The 19,297-nt window shown below is 40.1% G+C and overlaps 1 protein-coding gene and 2 long non-coding RNA genes across 5 annotated transcripts in view; 1 reads left to right on the forward strand and 2 right to left on the reverse strand.

Moving 5' to 3' along the window:
* The window catches only part of LOC135235847 (nuclear GTPase SLIP-GC-like), an 89,516-nt gene extending 74,927 nt beyond the window's left edge, over window positions 1-14,589 (forward strand). The window contains exons 18-20 of one of the 3 annotated variants that reach the window (XM_064301769.1): window positions 11,324-11,457; window positions 11,839-11,929; window positions 12,951-14,589. In XM_064301769.1, coding sequence (XP_064157839.1) covers window positions 11,324-11,457; window positions 11,839-11,929; window positions 12,951-13,015 — 290 coding nt within the window. In that variant the 3' untranslated portion in view covers window positions 13,016-14,589. The remainder of the gene's footprint in view (window positions 1-11,323; window positions 11,458-11,838; window positions 11,930-12,950) is intronic. The other 2 variants (XM_064301758.1, XM_064301748.1) reach the window with 2 other exon arrangements.
* On the reverse strand, window positions 7,819-10,310 carry LOC135235861 (uncharacterized). Its single transcript, XR_010324448.1, has 3 exons — window positions 10,068-10,310; window positions 9,369-9,400; window positions 7,819-8,859 (listed from the first exon to the last, which is right to left on the reverse strand). It is a non-coding gene; the product is annotated as an uncharacterized LOC135235861 (long non-coding RNA).
* A 2,026-nt stretch (window positions 14,590-16,615) lies between the features above and the next one.
* On the reverse strand, window positions 16,616-17,725 carry LOC135235867 (uncharacterized). The gene is made up of 2 exons (XR_010324451.1): window positions 17,145-17,725; window positions 16,616-16,989 (listed from the first exon to the last, which is right to left on the reverse strand). It is a non-coding gene; the product is annotated as an uncharacterized LOC135235867 (long non-coding RNA).
* Between the last annotated feature and the right edge of the window lie 1,572 nt (window positions 17,726-19,297).

Genomic DNA, 19,297 nt, shown 5'->3' on the forward strand with positions numbered 1-19,297 from the left:
ACCCGGGGTTTCCACCGCGGGAAAACTTTACCCCGGAAATGGGAAACCCTTTTTGGGGGGAACCCAGGGGTTTTCCACCGAGGAATAGGGTCTAAATTTATTTTGGGGGGCTTTTTTTACCCCCAAAAAGTTCCTGACGGGGGTAGTACTTTTCCGAAGTACAGGAACTTTTGGGTGGCTGCTTGCAGCGCAGAACATTCTTTTGGTCTTGGGTACTTGGTCAAGTACTCGCAGCATTTTTTTTGGTGTTATTTCAGCGCCATGTTTAAAAATATGTAGGCGCAAACCGATTTATTTTCATAATAAACTTCAAATCAAACTTGTGTTATGTGGCGCAGTAGCGCCTACTTATGATTATAGCCTGCCACAGTCTTGGAATTATAACGTGTGCTCTTCTGTTCTTTTCTTGCTTAGTATTCGTTTATAAAATGCTAAGCATTCGTGCTGGGACAGCATATTACGTACCAAAACATTCAAAGGATTAATTCGGTTGCTGAATATTTCTTCCGGATTTTCTTTGTTAGCCGTTGTAATTGACCAAAACGTTTGATACAGTTATGTGAGGTATGCGGTAGTTCTGTAATTCACATTGGTGATACAGTAAAGCAAAGATGGAAATCACCTTCCGCACTTTTTGTCAGGGTAAAATAAGGTTAATTCTAGTAATCGTACCTTTAGCTTTTTCAGACTGCCGTAATTTTACTCTGCCATTCTTCAATTCCACAAAAAGACCAGGAAGACTATGGACTAATTTATGGTGCATGGTTCGCATCTGGAAGGCACACTTCGCTGCTCGGCGGTGGCTGTACCAATACTAATTTAAATTTAAATTAATTTAAATTTTCACGCAAGTCCGAGTTTTCGTTCTATTCTTGTCATTTTGCGATTAGCCTATATAGAATTGACGATGAGAAAGTAATCAAACAGCAAATTGTTTACAACGTGTGCATGTTTTTGCTGTTGTTGCCAGTTATATTGGAAAGTGAATGCATTCTGTCGTTCGGATGTCAAGACATGAAAGCGACTGTTCGCATTAAAAACATAATTAATGTTTGAGAGGATATATTATAAACAGTTACAATCTGACTATTAGCTGTTATATCCCTATTGTTGCATAACAACGGTCCAAGTTCAACTACCACGACAGGTTTTGCTTGACAACGGTTTAAAATATGCCCAACGGCTGCGAGAAGATATTTCAATTCCAGATGATTAAATCGATAAAAATCAATAAATACAAAGTAACCATATATAGTCATTGTTGGTAAACCCGTTGTATATAAGTGGAATAAACCCTCCGGGCTGTCCGGTTATTAGAAAATAATGTAGGCTACTTCTGGTGGTAGTATGGGATTACAGAAGAAATCATATGACAGATGGACGCGGACACAACGTCGCTTTTTATACGTCAGTGGGCTAATTTGCCTAATCTTCGCGGGACTTTAGACCGCGGTGGAAACGCAGACAACCATGGGCTGAAGGAACCTTTTAGTTCCTGGTAAAGTAGTTCCTGGGACTGAAAGGTACTTTTGGTGGAAACGCGGCTTATATGACCAAATGTATCTGGCCCCTCCTTGGTCTGAGGCTGTTTTTCATGGTTTGGGCTAGATCCCTTAGTTCCAGTGAAGGCAAATTTTAATGCTACAGCATACACGTAAAATCACATTCTAGATGATTCTGTGCTTCCTAGCAGTATGAGGAAGGTCCATCCATTATAAGGTATACAATTTTGGCATGTGTAGCACCCTTATGGGTATAGGTTGGACTGCAGTTACACAAATGCTCATTTAACTGCCCTTTAGATCTATTCGAAGTTTCAAAACCATACAGCAAATATAGGAGAGCATTAGGAGGCTATGGAATGCACGATGTGGTGGGTTTGTGCCAGATTTTTGTCTGGTTTTGTGATTCCTTTTCCTTTAAGGTTGTTTGTTGCCAGGTTAGCCTTTTGGTTTTCTTAAATATATCTGTTACTTAGTTTTGTGCAATACAGGTGGTAAACCAAACACTTCTGTTGTGTAGTCCTGTCTGTCCAACATGTGAGCGGTGGCCACCTCCAGCCCTGCTCACACTGGTGGAGAATGCAGACATAGTGCCCCTAGTGGACACACAGATATTTATTTCTGTAATTTTCCCAAAACTTTTTGCTGAAATTGAGAATCTTTTTTTCTCCTTTAAATAAATAAAAATAAACACATTTTGAGACACCACAGGCAGGAAACATCTCAGCAGGCCAGCCCTCCTCCCAGACTTAACCCTTTGCGTGGGAGGATGTGGAGGCCTGCCCTCTGGAACACCTGGGGGATCTCCTCTGCCTGGTCTCTGAGGCCTACCTCAGCCCCAGGAAGGACCTGGATGGGTGGCTCACGGGGGACCTGGTGCAACGCCGGGCCAGAACTGGGATGCCCTCGAGTCTGAGAAGGAAGAGGCCTGGGATAAGCTGGATGGGTCCTTGTGGTGGGAGTGGTGTGGGAACCCTTGGCACTGTGGGGACTGTGACCTATCAGAAGACCTTCCAGAAACTGCTGTCCTGCTGCCCAGGCCAGAGGTGCCACCGGAGCCCGCAGCTCCGCCACCCTGCCTAGGGGCAGCAGCAGATTCTGCCACCCTGTCACTGGCCTGTCACCTTGATCCTCCAGAGGGACCTCTTGCTCCTTATGCTGTGAGCCCTCAGAGGGTCCCTTGCCTCCACCTGCCGAAGCAGTGGGCCCTCCAGACGAGTGGCCTCCACTGCCAGCAGCATTCGGAGGCTGTGGAATGCATGGTGTGGGGGGGGTTGATGACAGATTTTTGCGTGGTTCTCTGATTCCTTTTCCTTTGGGGTGTTTCATTGCCAGGTTGGCCATTTTGGTTTTCTTAAAGGTATCTATGACTTTTTTTTTTTTTGCAATAACAGGCGATAAGCCAAGCACTTCTGTTGCTTTGTCCTGTCTGTCCACCACCAGAGCTGTGGCCATACCCAGCGTGGCCTCACAGTACATTTATAAAACAAGATTTTCAACTGCAAATTGACATGCCATTGCATGAAAACTGGATTTAGTGACTGGTATCGTGAAGTCACTCGGCTATGTCATTGTAATCTATCCAATATAACTACGTCATCCAACGTTAATATTTCCAAACTTAATAAACACCGCACTGTAACAACAAAAATGCTTCGCTACATGTAACGTGTTGCAACTAAGATATTTGCCTGATAAAAATGCATTATCAGCATATTTATCAATTTTTTAAAACTATTTAATCATATAGGCCTGTAGTGCCTTTGTAGACACTGTAGCTGTAACCTCTTGTGGTTAACTTTTCAATTACAGTTAATGCAAGGCAATATGCCTTCTAAATAACAATTCTGCTATTTTAATACTTGTTATTTTCAGCAAATGAGCATATTGCAGTGACATCTCTGGTGAAGCACAACTGGACTATCTAGACTTGTAGCAGCCATTAAACAAATATAACTTTCAGTCTGTATTGGTCTAAACATTTGGGAATAAGCTGTCCAGGCTACGCTTTATAGCTAGCCTAACAGTATTATGAAAGAATGAAAGATAATACATCAATGATGATGTAATAACAGCACATTAATAATACAATGAATACTACCACTAATACTCCCCCTCCTACTACTGCTACTACTAATGACGATGATGATGATGATGATAATAATAATAATAATAATAATAATAATAATAATAATAATAATAAAAACAATTAACTTTTGATTAGATAAATGGTTCTATTTTACTGCTATGGGTCTCGTGTTTCTAGTGCTCCAAGCTAGACTGCGGACTGGGGGAGGGTGGTGTGTGGAGCAGGTTCTGCTGGGGGTGAATGGGGGTAAGCACAATACATGGGCTATACACCCCTTGACTCGTAACAATGGCAATTACTTCTGATAGATGGGGGAAAAAAAGATTTCAGATTTTACAATGATCTTTTTACTAAATGTTAAAGAATGTGCTGGTGAATACTCTTACTCAACTGCAGTCTCTTGTAAACCTCATGTATCTTCAAAGCAGCTTTTACAGTGAAAAAGGGATGCCTGATGCGTAAATTGTTTTCCCTACATGGTGATTTTTCATTTGCATGTTTGTATTTGTACAGACACGGTTTGGTGGCGGAGGCCACCACAGGACGCTCAAAGCCTTGTGTAGAAAGGATGGCTATCACCGATCTGACAAAATAGGGGTATTTGATCTGAACTACACTCTGTCAGAACCAATGTACAAACAGATGAATGATGTATTTCTGACAACGTTTAGGTGAGTGACTTTTGTGTTTATGAATCTTGTATTTTCCTTGTTGCAACCAATGTTACGCCTATATCTCATGATTCAGAGTGATTTCCCTTTAGCTAATTTCCATTTATGTCCCTGGTTCTACTAACAGAACTCAACTTGAAGAATCTCTTGTAGTTCACTTTGTTAATCCCCTTTATGAATTTAAAAGCCTCCATCAAATCACCCCTAAGTCTCCTTTAACTAAGCTTGAAGAGATTAAGTGTATTAAGACTTTTCTCATAGCTTTTATTTTTTATACCAGGAATCCGCTTTGTTGCCCTTCTTTGAGCCTTTTCCAGAGAATCTATATCAATGGTTCTCAAACTCGGTCAGTGTGGGTACACACCTGATTCTACTAATCAACCATGACAGCCTATGCTGAGCACCTTGATTAGCAGAATCAGGTGTGTGCACACACATTGGCCCTGTCTATATAAGAATTGATTTCCCTTTTGTAGGCTGACTGATATACTGTGCCAAAAAAGGTCATTTATAACATCTAAAAATTCTTTCACACTTTTTCCTTGTCCTGTCATCATTTCCCAATTAATAGCAGGGTAATAGAAGTCACCAATGATAATAGTCTCACAATCCTGACAAGCTAGTTTTATTTTTTAAGAGCGTTGAGTTCACACTACTGTCTCAAGCTGGCGTCCGTTAACACATGCCTATCACGAGGCCCTTTTCATGTTCCCCTATGAGCTTTATTCAAATATCACTAGGCACAAGCTGGTCAATGTCTAAAATTTTCTGCACATTAAAATTTGCTTTTACATAGAGAGCTACACCCCCACCTCTTTACTGGATCTATATTTCCTAGTGAGTTAATTATTTTGAAGCGGAAAGGAAAACGCCTTTCTCCCATAGGCAGTCTAATTTTTTGATCCAGAAGTCCCAAAATTTGTAATGACCTCGAAGGGAATGACTGTTGTAGTCTGTATTGGTATCTGTTTGCTGTTAGTGTTTGTTTTGTGTTTCTGTGGGTTTATTGTTTTTCACATCCTCCATCCCAGTGTTTTCGTTCTCCCGGTCACTTGTCTCCCCAGTGCCGTCTCTGTGTCTGTGTTCCCTGAGCTGCTTCACTCCCCTGTATTTGCTTGATTTCACTATTCGGGTGGTTCCGGGTTTTCGTGGTTTCCCCCCTTCTTTCCAGTCTCGTTTTACTTACTTCCTGCTTATATCTAGTTTTACTAATTTCTACTAATCCTTACTAACTTATAGATTGTAAAGTACTAACCTCATTAATATACTAACATGTGAATATTACTAATGGATTAACAAACACTAGTTTTGGGTTTTTGATAGTTTAGATCACTAATCACTAATACATTATGGGGCGACATAGCTCAGGAGGTAAGACCGATTGTCTGGTAGTCGGAGGGTTGCCGGTTCAAACCCCGCCCTGGGCATGTCGAAGTGTCCTTGAGCAAGACACCTAACTCCTAACCCCTAACTGCTCTGGCGAATGAGAGGCATCCATTGTAAAGCGCTTTGGATAAAAGCGCTATATAAATGCAGTCCATTTTACATTAACCATTCTCCCCTTTTCCATGCTGTGCTGTAGCTCCGCCCCTTTTCTTTCTAGTCTGCCCTAACTCTGAGTTCTGCAATTGCCTGCACCTGTCTCCTGCTCTAACTGCACCTCTCTCTCTCTGCATGTGTTTTACCTGCTAAACCCAGGCCGTCTGTTATCATTGTTGTCTGTGATTCCAGTCCGTGTTTTGTCAGTCCCCTGTCATTTAATTAGTTATCCTAATGTTCTTCACCTGGATGTTGTTTGTTACTCCGCCCTCACTCACATAACCCCTCCCTGATTGTTACCTTCCCCAGTGTATAAATGTCAGTCTTTTCCACCAGCTCCCTGTCAGAATGTTGATCGTATTCACTGTGCTGATGTGTTGTAAGCAAGCGGCCAAAACCAGACTTCGTTTTTGAAGCTCATTTCCTGGTGTTGTAGTTCCTGGTTGCTCACTAGCGCCACTACGGATGGCTCCAGTATAGGTGTTTTCATATCCGGTTTCCATGTAAGTCTACGGTACAAATGCAATAAAAATACAAAGCCACTAATTTTTTCTCACAAGAACAAATAGTCATAATAGGTGTATTTTATTCGTCTTATGACTGTCCATGGGTCTATTTTATGATTTATTGCGTCATTTGGGCACAGGGCCAATATTTGTTCTGGACCAATGAGGTACAGCTTGCGTCACTTCCGGATTACTGCGGAGGACTGAGCTACAGCAGGGGCTACAATCTGTGGGCACTGGGTCTCTGGGTGGGAGGTGGCTTCTCATGACCTTGACATTGCCACTCCGACTGATCGTCAACCTCTTGTCTGTGTGAAGCAGAGACTGTGAAGTTGGCAAATGCAAACGTCCCATTTCATAGCAGTTTCATATCAGTATCATTATGGCGTGTGTTGCTTACAATTGTACTAATCGACCTTCAAAGAATCCTTTTCTGAAGTTTTTTCGGTAGCTAAGTCATTTAACTATATCCTTAACATACTTTGTCTAACCAAATCATTAATTGACAGAAAGCGTAATCAGCTAGCGCAAGTCTAGCATGTTAAAACAGTTACCAACTTCGGCTTCCAAGCTATTTGGCTTGCAAGCTAGCTAGCTTGCAAGCCAAAGCTAGCTAGCTAACCTTAGCCGGCAAATATACAACCTGTCAAACGTGCTTGACGGCTTGTCAGTCGTGTACATTCCGTAAATGTCTACCTGTGCCATGTTTCATGTATGTGACAATCTAACTATTATACCGATTTATTTGCTGACATTGTGGGATAAACTGCAGGAGTTCACAATTTAGCCAGACCGGGGCAATACGTCTTAAGGTTTATGCTTGAATAACATGTACACACGGTGCAAAAAGAGGGATCGCTTACCCTCTTCGGTACATTCTGCCAGAAACAGCTATGCATGTTGTCAAGAATACAATTTCCATGTTCAGGTTGTGCAATACTGATATATACTGATTATATTAAAATGTGCAACATTTATCACAGTGTAGGAAAAAAAATAAACGCACCCCAATAAACTCCCGGTGCTGGATCATAGAAACATCAAATAGGTAAAGAAAAGACTCGCACATTCGCTTTATGCTCCTGAAAATATCATTGTAGTAGCCTATTATGAATGCTATATATATATAATAGTGAATACCGATGGGGTTGAAACGTTAACCGCGCTTATGGCTAAATAAATAGGCTACCGTTATATTTTTTTTAGCATCAAGCGAGTGTGCGGGTCTTTACCTATTTAACATTTTTAAAAATCAAATGAAGGACTGAGATTAATGAATTTACACGGGGGGAGTTTGAGAACCACTGTTTTAAGGCACTTCTACAATTGTCTCTATGAGTGCTACTAATGTAGTCGTGAGGGAATTATTTACGTCTAGCAATGAATAGGAGTGTACATTGCTTTAAATGTTGGATCATTTAGTCTTTACATTTAAAAAAATGAACAAATTCACATTATACCGACTGTATGAGGCAAATAGTGACCCTTCAATCAAAAAAACAAGTCAAATATTTCATTAAAACAGTTTATTAATTGAAATGTTTCCCTGTCATTTTGTTTCCAGTAGTAGTGCTTGGGGTTAAAAGAAATTCGTCATTGCCATGGTTTAACTGGGGTGCAACTCCAGTCCACTATAAAGTGTATGCAGAAGTAAAGCAAAACTAAGAAAACAATACTATTTACAGATCAGACAGCTACATCTGGCTTAGGAGAAGGGAGCAAGAAAGGCCATGGGTTGGCATGGCAGGAGAGGACAAGACGTGGGGGGGAAAGGGAAGATAAGGGACAGGGATGAGAAAGAGCAGGGGGAGTTGGATGAACAATGTCATGGCTACAAATTACCAATAAAAGTAATTAATTAATTAATTTATAAAATTCATCACATAAAGCTTAAAAACATGACCTATTTCATTTTTAAAAATTGTTCCGTTAAAAGCTAAACCCAGGATTGAAGAAACTGCCAGAAATGAGCGGTGAAAACTCAGGACAGCAGCTTCTCCTCCCCTGGATTCAGTCTTTAAGGGAATGTATTATATTATTTTTAAAAATATCATTTCCCCTAGGTGTGAAATGAACTCCATCCTTGAGAAATAGGTCATCATTTTCAAATGTTATGTGAGGATGTGGGACAAAAATGCCTCCTAAATCCTGAACAAATGCAGCCATGACATTGTTCACCCACTTCCTTGCTTTGTCGATCTTCCCCGGATTGGCAGTCCTCCACCGACGTCGCTGAGTGATCCCAGACAGGAAGATCTTGGTTCCTGGGGATTGCCGGTGGAGGTCTTGCAGGTCCTGCTTCATTCCTGTGACGAGATCAAGGCTCTTGATCTTGCCAAGGTCGTTCCCGCCACAGTGAATGAGCAGGAGATCCGGGGCTGCTCTTCCTCTCAGGGACTGGTGAATGAAAGGGAGAAGGCTCTCCCACCTCAGGCCTCCCCAGCCAAACCAATGGACAATGGTGTCCAGACCCAGGCTGGTCCCCACAGTCTTCCGTGCTCTCTCCTCCCCACGCCGGATGTAGCTGTCTCCCACAATCCACACATTCTTTGCTGTGGAAGACAATTAAATACTTCTCATTCAAAACGAACACTGATAAATACACACATATATAGTCTGGATGTAAGATTTTAAAGACATCCACAGTTTTTACAGTGGTGTGGCACGGTGTGTTCTATTATATACATTACTTAACTGACTAGTACTGACTAGTTTAACTGAAGGCACAGCAGTGGTGGCTGCTGAGCTAAAAAATCTACGAGGCAGAAAACTTCCCCTTAAACTGATTATTGGTCTTGGCTTTCAGACATTTTCCTTTCCTCTGCTCACAATCTGACTAATGTATTGTATAGACAGGATAAACACCGTGTCCTTCGCCATGCTATGCCAATCAAATAAATTCGAAACAACATTATAAACTCAAAAGGCTATCTAACTTGTGCTCATTCAAATGACAAAGCACAATAATTAAAAACAAGTTGACACCAATAGCAACGTTAATCAATTTCGGGAGTTTTCTGCCTGCTCATTTTTTTAGATCGGTAGTTACAGACAAACTCACGGTTAGGACGTTTGCTTTTCTCCATTGATGATCTACACGGGAAAAAAAACCAAATAATTAGAAATTCAATGTACATTATTCTTGTCTTCATGCACCAGGTGGAAAACTTGCTCTACAAAGTGCTTTGCCATAGTTACACGCCTGCAGATCAGTTATTAAAATACTTGGTAGATTTGTTAATCACCGCTGACAGTGTTAATTTTTATTCGTTTAAAAGCGACTTGCGAACGATCGGTCAGCTAGCATCACCCAGCGAGTGAACACCACAAACGGCGGTAGAGTAACAGTTATTGGCCCATTAACTGACTTGTGGCGAAAACCTACGATGATAACTTGCTGGGTTAACAGCAGGTCTACCAGACAGTTATATGAAAATCAGCCTAGTCAAAAATCACCAGTACACATCTCTGATTTATTGACCATCAGTGTCTTCGATGTTATTCCCCTGTGGTTCATATTGCTAATGCGTGAGCTAACCACGGATAGCCTACCTAGCTCACTGGCAAGCTGATATGCTAGCTAAGCATATACGGTGATGTTTTGCAGAGAAACATAAGTTGAAGCTAACTGAACATAATTTTATTATTAAAGTCATACATATAACGTCATTACATGACACAGTACAGTCACGGATGGAAATTAAACTCTGTAAACATTTCATAATATATTTTAAAACATAACGGCAGACAGTTAGCTTACCTCGAGTTCGTTCGTGGTTCGTACAGGTTCAGGTTGATGGGTAAGTGAAACATGCTTGAAGGTCATGGGCTTTTCCGCACCGGGCTGTCAATCACACTGTAAAACTCACAGAGCGGCTTTTAAACTCTGTGGTTTTGGCTCCAACTCCAAAATGGCCGCGCCCGCCATTGAGCTTCAAAACGTATTTTCGGAGACCCACGGAGAGTCAATGGGTGACGTCACAGTAGCTTTGTCCATATTTTTTACAGTCTCTGGTTGTAAGCCTTTGTTTATCGAGATCCCTGAGACACCCTTTCTGTACAACTTCGAGTTTGCCTGCCCCTTTTGTTTGATTGCTTTCTGGTTTGACCTTCGCCTTGTTTTGACTTCTCTTTTGCCTGTTCCTTTGTACCTTCGCCTATCTGATCTCCTGGTTTTTGATTTTTTGCCCGTTTACCACTATTCTTTTGGAAACTCGATTTTGTACCATCCTACCTCTGATTACCTGGCTTTGAACTTTGGACTGAATAAAGACAACGTTTTTTGGATTTCCCTGGTCTGCGTTTTGGTCCTTGCACAGAACATAACAATGACGACACGACTTCTGAGGCCCATAGCTTGCTGTTCATGGGAAAAGCAGTCTTGGACTGTCAGCTATAATCAGCAGTCAGAAGTTGACAACAGACCTTTAGGAGCATCAGCACATGGAACGTTGTTAACAGACCATGTCACTCAACAGCCATATTTCTGTGTTTGATATGTCTATGTATCACCTCAGAGTAACACCAACAAATCATTTTACATTATCTCTCAAGCGCTGGAGGTTCGAGAGCATCAATCAATGGGCGCTTTGCAAGTTTTCAAGAGAACTTCATCACAAATGAACTTCTGAATTCTCACAAAACAAAGAATAGAGAAAAATACTTGCGTCTGGTGTACATCAGAACAGAGGTGAGAGAGAACCCCTTTTAAAGCCTCTTTTACTGTAGCTATACAGTTGGTCTCTTTTTTATGTTCTACAAGTGAACTGATCCATCTTCCATATCATCTAGCAAAGAAAATTACACAAGAATTTGGAAAAGGAAATCCTAAAGAGAAAGAAGCTGATCTACAATTCCCTCACTGATTCAATCCGTGGCACCATGATGCCAACATATCAAGGTCAGAATCTGAATAGTAGACATTTGGGAATTAAATAATTCCAGATTTATCAGTTAACACGTTAAATACTGTTATTAATAGAAATTAATGCAAGAATGTGTCAAATTTATTTTCAGAATGCGCTGACATCCAGGGACAATCTTCTTTCTATAAGATTCAACATAAACTGAAAGATGCCATTGAGAAATCCAAAACTGACATGTTCTCTGTGGCCAGGAAGAAGATGCTAGATGAGTTTAGTAGTCTGCAGGTTAGTTTTCCCTGGAAAATTCTACTTGCCATTAAGGAACTCTGAATTATCAAAAAAAAAAGGGGGTGGGGTGACAGTTAATTCAATGTTTATGGTATAATAATAGTGCGGCAAGGCATCACCACATTACTTCCCATGTTTGTATAAGCTACAGGCCACATATTTCTGCCTGAGCCAATACTGTTTTACTTTGATTAAGATCACCCAATCTAGTAAATGTTGCATGTTTTTCCTGTTTAAATTGCTGCAGTTTGCATGTAAAATAGATTGTTTTTTAAATAAGAGAAAAATGAATTAAAAATTGCTGTAGCTAAGATTTACTACCTTTAACAAAATAACTTTACAGAAAATGATCAAATTTTTTCAATCTTTACTTTATAGAAATACCTTGTGACAGAAACTAAGACACAGATGACAACCTCCTTGAGGCTGGCTCTAAACCAGATCCCAGAAGACCTCACTGGCCTCCCAGGTAACCAGTGGAAACCCCTTTTAGACTGCAGGAGGATGTCAAAGGACACTCTGTACACTGTATACTGAACCAGCTGATTACGATATGTCCTAATTATTCCTGCCCTCCTTTGGGTTGAGAGGTGACTGGGCCATGCGGTCGCTCCTTGATTATGATATCTGATAAATTTAATGTGGAAATATTCCAGTTCCATGTTGCAGGATACTGATTCATTGATTAAGCTTTCTTTTCTGTGTGATGTTTATGTGTCAGTAAGTTTTCTATGTCTGACACCTTTCATACTCAATCACTCATCATTTACTTCGACAATGTCCCGGAAAACAAGCAATACTCATTTTCTTATGGATGAATGTTAATTGCTAAGATTTATGCTAGATAAACATACTGAATTTGTTGGTGTAATATCTGTTCACAAAAAAGCAGACAGTGCTCAACCAACGCAGACAAGGGAAAGCACAAAATATACCAAAATAGTTTGTTAGGTGACATTAAATGGATGTTTAATATTAAATATTACATTTCCTTCACTCAACAATTTGGTGCAATATTTGTAAGCAAAAGGTAACAACAAGAAGGTGTTTTGAGAAATGCTTGTTTAAATGTGTATTGTGCATGCAATTATCAAAACCATCTTAAAAATTTAAGTTCCTTGTTTATCGGAAAACAGGCCCAAGTCTGGTGTGTGTTCCCATAACATACATATTTTTGTGGACCAACATCATCACCACACAGCAGATTCAAACAGTCCAAGACAATACCTCTAACCAATGCTGTTTTTTCACTTGCTGTACGGAACTTCAGGTTGCTTATTTTGTCAGGAAATACAGGTTAGTTCATTTTCACAGGTCTAAGGTTGTAGTGTCCTACATGGTAGTCACCCTGGTCAATAGCCCACCTATTGTGCACAAGAATCTCTGGTCATGTAAAGACCTGCAGTTGCTGTCGTATGTGCTGTGGTTTGTTTAGAATGGCATATCTGCCTGCATGTATCTCAAACGATGTGATTTGTTCTTCATTCCAGATGTTTCAGAAGAAATGGAGACAATAAAGCGAAGCTGTGACTCTTTAGGCCTCAAGATATTTTAAGTCACCGAAAGCGGATGACGCATCCAGATGAGATCACCATGGCAACCTGTCTCATCCAAATAAGGTTGCAAAATTTTATGAATATTCAGGGTGGAAACTTTCTGTGGGAATTAATGGGAATATATGGGAATTAACTAAAATAAATGAACAATCCTTTGCAACCCTACACCCAAACAATGAGGGTGCTGTGAAACATGTATTTTAAAAGTTACATATGACTATTTTGTTTGTCAACGTCTGTACAGATATTCTCTGAAGAATCACCACACCACTGGGCTTGAATAATAATTCATTCAGCTGTAAAAACTAGACAAGAATTTGATAAATCAACAGGGTTTTCTTTAATACATTTTAATGACAGTTCAATGCTAAATACTGAATTCTGACATTTGATCAGTTGAGAGAGATTTGACAGTTTAACTGGCCCTCTTGAAATATTTTACTCCTAAGTCATGCACAGTATGTATAGCTACATATAACCATAGCTATGTATTTTAGTGCCAAGTGCTTATCTTGCTAGCTAGTTACCTATGGTATGTTACCTACTTGATTCTGATAGCAATTCTAAACATAATAAATGACAGGTGCAGTTGGAGGGTCTTTTAATTCATTCACTGCTTCGCTGTGCTACAAGGTCACAGATTTCTATCTCTCAGTTTGGGGGAAAAGTGGTCTGAAATGAACACACAGAACCAATGCCGTTTGTGTTGAATAACTACAGTCAAGTGAACTCATCAGTTCAGTTCAGTAGAGTAAAGCAAAAATGTTCCTTAAACAGTTTCATATTAATTCATATACATTTTTCGTAATTTTAAACAGAAAACTGATTTTCTGCACTTGTTATTTTCAGTGGCGGCTTAATGAAAGTAGTTTAAAAAATAACTATTTGTTTAGTTTGGTGTATGACAATGTAGACAATCATAATATTTCAGTGTGTGATGACTTCTTTGTGTGGGATTTGTAGTGTGGGGTACGTCTTGGGGTATAACCATAATATTGTGTGTTTACTTTTTCCATTCAGTAATTTTTTGCATTATGTAATCATATCAATAATCATCCATAAAATGGAATGTACCCAGTATAAGAAGGGAATTATTCTGTACTGTGTGTGTTTTGTTATTTGCCAGATGAATCACTTCAATTTTAAAAATAGCTAAATTGTTACTTGAACTTCAGTCTGAATCACTTTAATTAATAATTTAGAGAAGCCAGGGCATGTTGAATGTACAAAGAAAGTTTGTTCTGGGACTGACAGTAGGTGGGGAGGGAGACGCCTGATGTCAAAAACATATCCAATTCTCTCTGTGGCAAACCTGACCCAGTTAGGACAGGAGCCCATGTTGCCTGGCCACAAGCTTGGGTTGAAACTTTCCCTCTCCCGACTACTCTAAATCAACCCCTTGGGCAAAGTTGTGTAACTTATCTATCTTGTGCAACGATGTAAAGACTACATCCACACTAAGAAGTCTTTAGAATCATCACTGAAGTTTTATAGAACTGACGTTGCTTCTCCCAACACTGTTATTTATTTATTTATTTTTTCTGTCTGCTTTAATAAAGTGTGCCTTTTCTCAGCTCAGTCTAGACTTCGATTTATTTGGAGAATTGCAAACGTTTCTTATCCTTTCCTTCAGATTAGTTTCCTACAATTCTGTTTCTTAAAACAAGGTTATCTTTAATTAATCAAACGTGCTACATTGACCAACAAACAATTTAATGACCAACCAAAGTTCTGGGTGGTGTTTATTAATACATTTTGTCTTATTTCTCATTATGTTCTGACTCTGCTGAAGTCTTTGAATGAATTCAAAAACAGAAAGAAGCAAAGCTGTTCATTTGTTTGAATTGAGGCCTTCATGTGACTCTTGTTATAACACTGTCAGAAAGTTCATGGAAAGCATTACATTTTGAGAGCAGAACTGCATATCACTATTTGCACATTTTCACCATAAATCTATAAGCCATATTCAAAAGAATTGCTTTTTTACATTACATTACATTACATTACAGGCATTTAGCAGACGCTCTTATCCAGAGCGACTTACACAACTTTTTACATAGCATTTTACATTGTATCCATTTATACAGCTGGATATATACTGAAGCAATTTCAGTTAAGTACCTTGCTCAAGGGTACAATGGCAGTGTCCTACCCGGGAATCGAACCTGCAACCTTTCGGTTAAAGAACTTTAAAAAAACTTCATGTAGTTTCATAACCACGATCATATCAGGAGGAACTGTTCTAATCTGCTTCTTCATTTATGTCTCAACATGTTTTTGAGACAACTTTTAACATCCGTCGCAGTGTTCTGACAATTATCAGCTTTTCAAGTTCTCAATACAAATTAACAGTAATTAATTTCCTGTTAGGACATGTTAACTGCATCAAGAGCTGAAAGCAAAACATTCCAATTTGGTTCATCACCTGAAAATGAATTGAGGTGCATTACCAAGTACAATACTGTAGCAATAAGAGTTTGGCACATTAATATAGTGCCGAAAACACCTGTTACCAACCAGAGCATTTAATAAGCAGCATGGACGGAAGTTTTCTAATGAGGCTAAAGGACATGTAATATTACAGACAGTATGGCAGGAACAGTTAGCTATATTTCCTGTGTTAGTCCCTGTTTACGAGCCCTGATATTCCCAGTCCAGACAAAACCCTTGTAGAAGAATATCCAGTTTAATCATTGTTTTACATTATATACTCTAACATATAAATGATTAGAAATGTATTCTTTTAACAGTTTTCATGTGTAATGACTAACTCCCATATTCTTACCTTCGTGTGAGAAGAGAACATGCTCTTTGTTAAAATGATTTAATCTCCAGCATGAGACAATGACCTGTGCTTTGAAATACTCTCGGCAATTGTTACGATTCAGGACAGTTCCATGAACAGGAGATGTGCCCGCCTTTCCCACTTTCTCTCTCTCATGCTGCGGACTAACTGGGCCCGGTGTCTTATCTTAGTTATGCTAGCAAACTAAAATGTCAAGGTTGCTGGGGAAAAAGTATCTTTGTGTTAATGAGGAAGAGGTAATTTCTGGGAAATGTTTTTCTGCAGGAGAAACATACGTGTGGCATGCAACCAAGTACAGAACCTAAAAGATAAGATTCCCTATAAAAAGCGTGCAATTTCTTTGTTATGTTGAGTTCATAGCGGTATGCTGGGGAACCCGTCTGTCCACACATGCTCTCTTTGTGCTCCTACAGACTCTGTATTAAAGCGCTTATGATTTGAATGTATCCTTGCTTTCAGTGTTGAGTGAGTTTTAGCCTAATTCAATTGGAATTCGCTTCTACTGAGGAAACAGCGATAAGGTTTTCCTCAACACCCTCTTTGCTCTATTCCCAGCAGACCCCCCCCAGCATAAAGCCACAAACATGGAGAACTGACCTCTCCTAACAGAAAATATAATTCATCTGTAATCCAGATCCTGCACTAGTCATATCTGGATATACATCACATGGCACTGAGCACTCGTTCACTGAGAAACCATTTTATAAATGTAAATTGTCAGTGAAATTACTGTTTCCCTTCCCCTCATACCAACAGGTGAAGTTTTGTTTCTGATCAAACAGAGTCACAGCACTTTGTTCACTCATAGGACTTTTATTCAGCTTGCAAACAGAGAAAAGAATGAGAGAGTACTCACAAAACTCTCTGATGTTAGGTGTGTACAGACAGCTTCTTATATACAGTGTCTCAGTACTTTTTCATCATGCACAAGAGGCGTGCTCTACATTTTGCAAGCCTATAACTGAACTATGCCCCAGTTATTTTCCACTCGAAGTGGGGCACTTTTTAATCTAGCTTATAGCCGGTTATATCTAGTTATAATTATTCTTATAGCAAGCAGATGGGTGAAGTTGGTCTAGTGGAAAGGTTGCGGTTTGACAGTCTCCTTTCATCCTCTGTCTCAGTCACATCCTGTGCTTCCTGTTTTGCTCATCTCTTGGGGCCTGTCTGCTCAGCGCACACATACACACACATACAAAAAGTTTTTCTCTTACAATACGAAATGTTTTTCTCTTACAAAATACAGGTAAGTCGGGTGAATCTCCAAGCAGTTATGTATGCAGAAATGAAAATGCATAAGATTTACAATAAAAAATACTTACCCTCCTAGAGTTGCCTATTTGCACATCTTTGGGCATCTTTCCTGAACTGCAAGTAAAATGGCTGGCGACCAAGTGAAAAATGTAATTATTTGATTATTACAAGCAGCTAAGACACGTAACCTTAAAGTGATGTACTTAAAAAAAACAACTACGCACACCTAATTTACGTTATAACCACAGTTGCAGATACGTAATAGGCAGAGGTGGGTAACCCGGCTTCAAAGAGTAAAAAGACTGACCATGTATTTGCTCCACCAACATGAACTAAACCAGCTGATTACAATAATTAATTCTCCTATCATGCTGAAGAGTTATGCTAATTAGAATCAGTTGGTTAAGTGCATGGTGATGTAGCAAATATATGGTCAGTCTTTTTACTCTTCGAAGCCGGGTTACCCACCTCTGGTAATAGGAGTCATGCAGGATTCCCAAGATGAACAACTGCACGGTTATCTACTCTGATGTTACATTAATGTCACTTAATAAAAGCTTTGCCTATAGAACTCTGAAGTCTGATCTAGCTAGCGTTGTTTATTCACATGCGAATAGGTACAAACAATAGGCTAGCCTCATCATACTGTATTACTTACCGTGAAATGATGAAGCATCCTTCAGGAGTCAGCAGCCAGCACCGTTAGGCTTACGATGACTCAGCATGAACTTTCAGACTATAGCTAACGTTAGGTAATTACGTTTCTTCTGCCCCGACATTGCTGGAAGATGTTAGCTTGACAATGGGCATTTGTGTATTCAATCTAAATTACCTGATTCCCTGCATGTTTACACTTATGGTTCCAAGAATCTGAATAATGGAAAAGCTGCAATAGGAGTAGCCATTCCGCAATTGCAGATACATCTTGGAAAGCGGATATCAAATCATGTGTCAGTCTTCACTTCAGAGCTGGTGGTAATTTTGTGGGCGGGTGGGTGGAGGAAGTTAGGCCAGGAAAAGTCATTGTATGTTCAGATTCTTCTGCAGCGCTAATGGCACTGAAAAGTGGGAAAGGTTGGGCCAGACCAGACCTAATAGTAGAAATATTGATTATGCTAAATCGAGTATCTAAGTTGGGGAATACTGTTGGGTTTTTCTGGGTCTCAGCTCACATAGGAATACAGGGGAATGAGGAAGCTGATATGATAGCAAAAAGAGCCGTGAAGAGGAAGGATTTAGATCTGGAAGTACTATATGGGAGGGCCGAGTGTAAGAGCTTAATTCGTCAAGGAATAGAAAAGATACAACCAACACCGAATCTCACGTCAAACGTGAGAATGAGCAGGAGGGACAATGTGGTAATAACTAGGCTGAGATTGGGTCATTGTGCATTAAATTATGGGCTAGCACTGACTGGTAAACACCCGGATGGAAAATGCATCTGCGGAGAGGCAGAAACTGTGAAGCACGTTTTGATGGAATGAATGCACCAACTATCAAGCAGAGAGAAGACTCATGCAAGCAGAACTGTCAGAAATTTGAGTTACTATTTTTTAGAGTCTCTGGCTTCAAAACGTGTTTTAGAGACCCTCGGAGAGTCAATGGGTGACGTCACAGTAGCTTTGTCCATATTTTTTACAGTCTCTGGCTGGAGGTGTGTTGTTGGAGCCCCCATATGGTGCTAATAACCGTGCTACCTGTGCTGTTGAATAAAAGAAGCAACACATTTGAATTTCTGACATGTAGCAAAGAAGGAAGGAACATAGGGCGCGGGAATATCAGGCTGTGCTAACATAAGGATGATGCCTGAAAAAGCCATTTCGGCACACTGAAAATCTAGCTCGGGACCACTGAAATTACCTTGAACAGAGGTGTGTTCAAATTCAGCGAACAGAGGCGAACGTTCGTGGCGAACACAAAGCTAACGGAAAAAAGTTTGAAATAGTTTGCAAACGTTCGCCTTGTTCGCTGAATTTGAACGCACCTCAGGAGTAGTGGAGTGAATAGATGGTACAGTTACAAAAGATAAATATAGCTGCGAGCAGCAATGGCGGGGCCAAGCACGAATCGGGCGCCAGGCCGACAAGCAACCGGAAGATCCCCTGAAGACGACACCAGTCCGTCGCAGGGAGAACGGTACAACCATTCTGCAAAGTTTTGTAAAAACAGACCAGTCGGTTATACGGGCCGCCATAGACTTCCATGGCAGAAAGCAATTGAA

The sequence above is a fragment of the Anguilla rostrata genome, chromosome 1 (genome assembly GCF_018555375.3).
Source record: "Anguilla rostrata isolate EN2019 chromosome 1, ASM1855537v3, whole genome shotgun sequence".
NCBI classification, from domain to species: domain Eukaryota; kingdom Metazoa; phylum Chordata; class Actinopteri; order Anguilliformes; family Anguillidae; genus Anguilla; species Anguilla rostrata.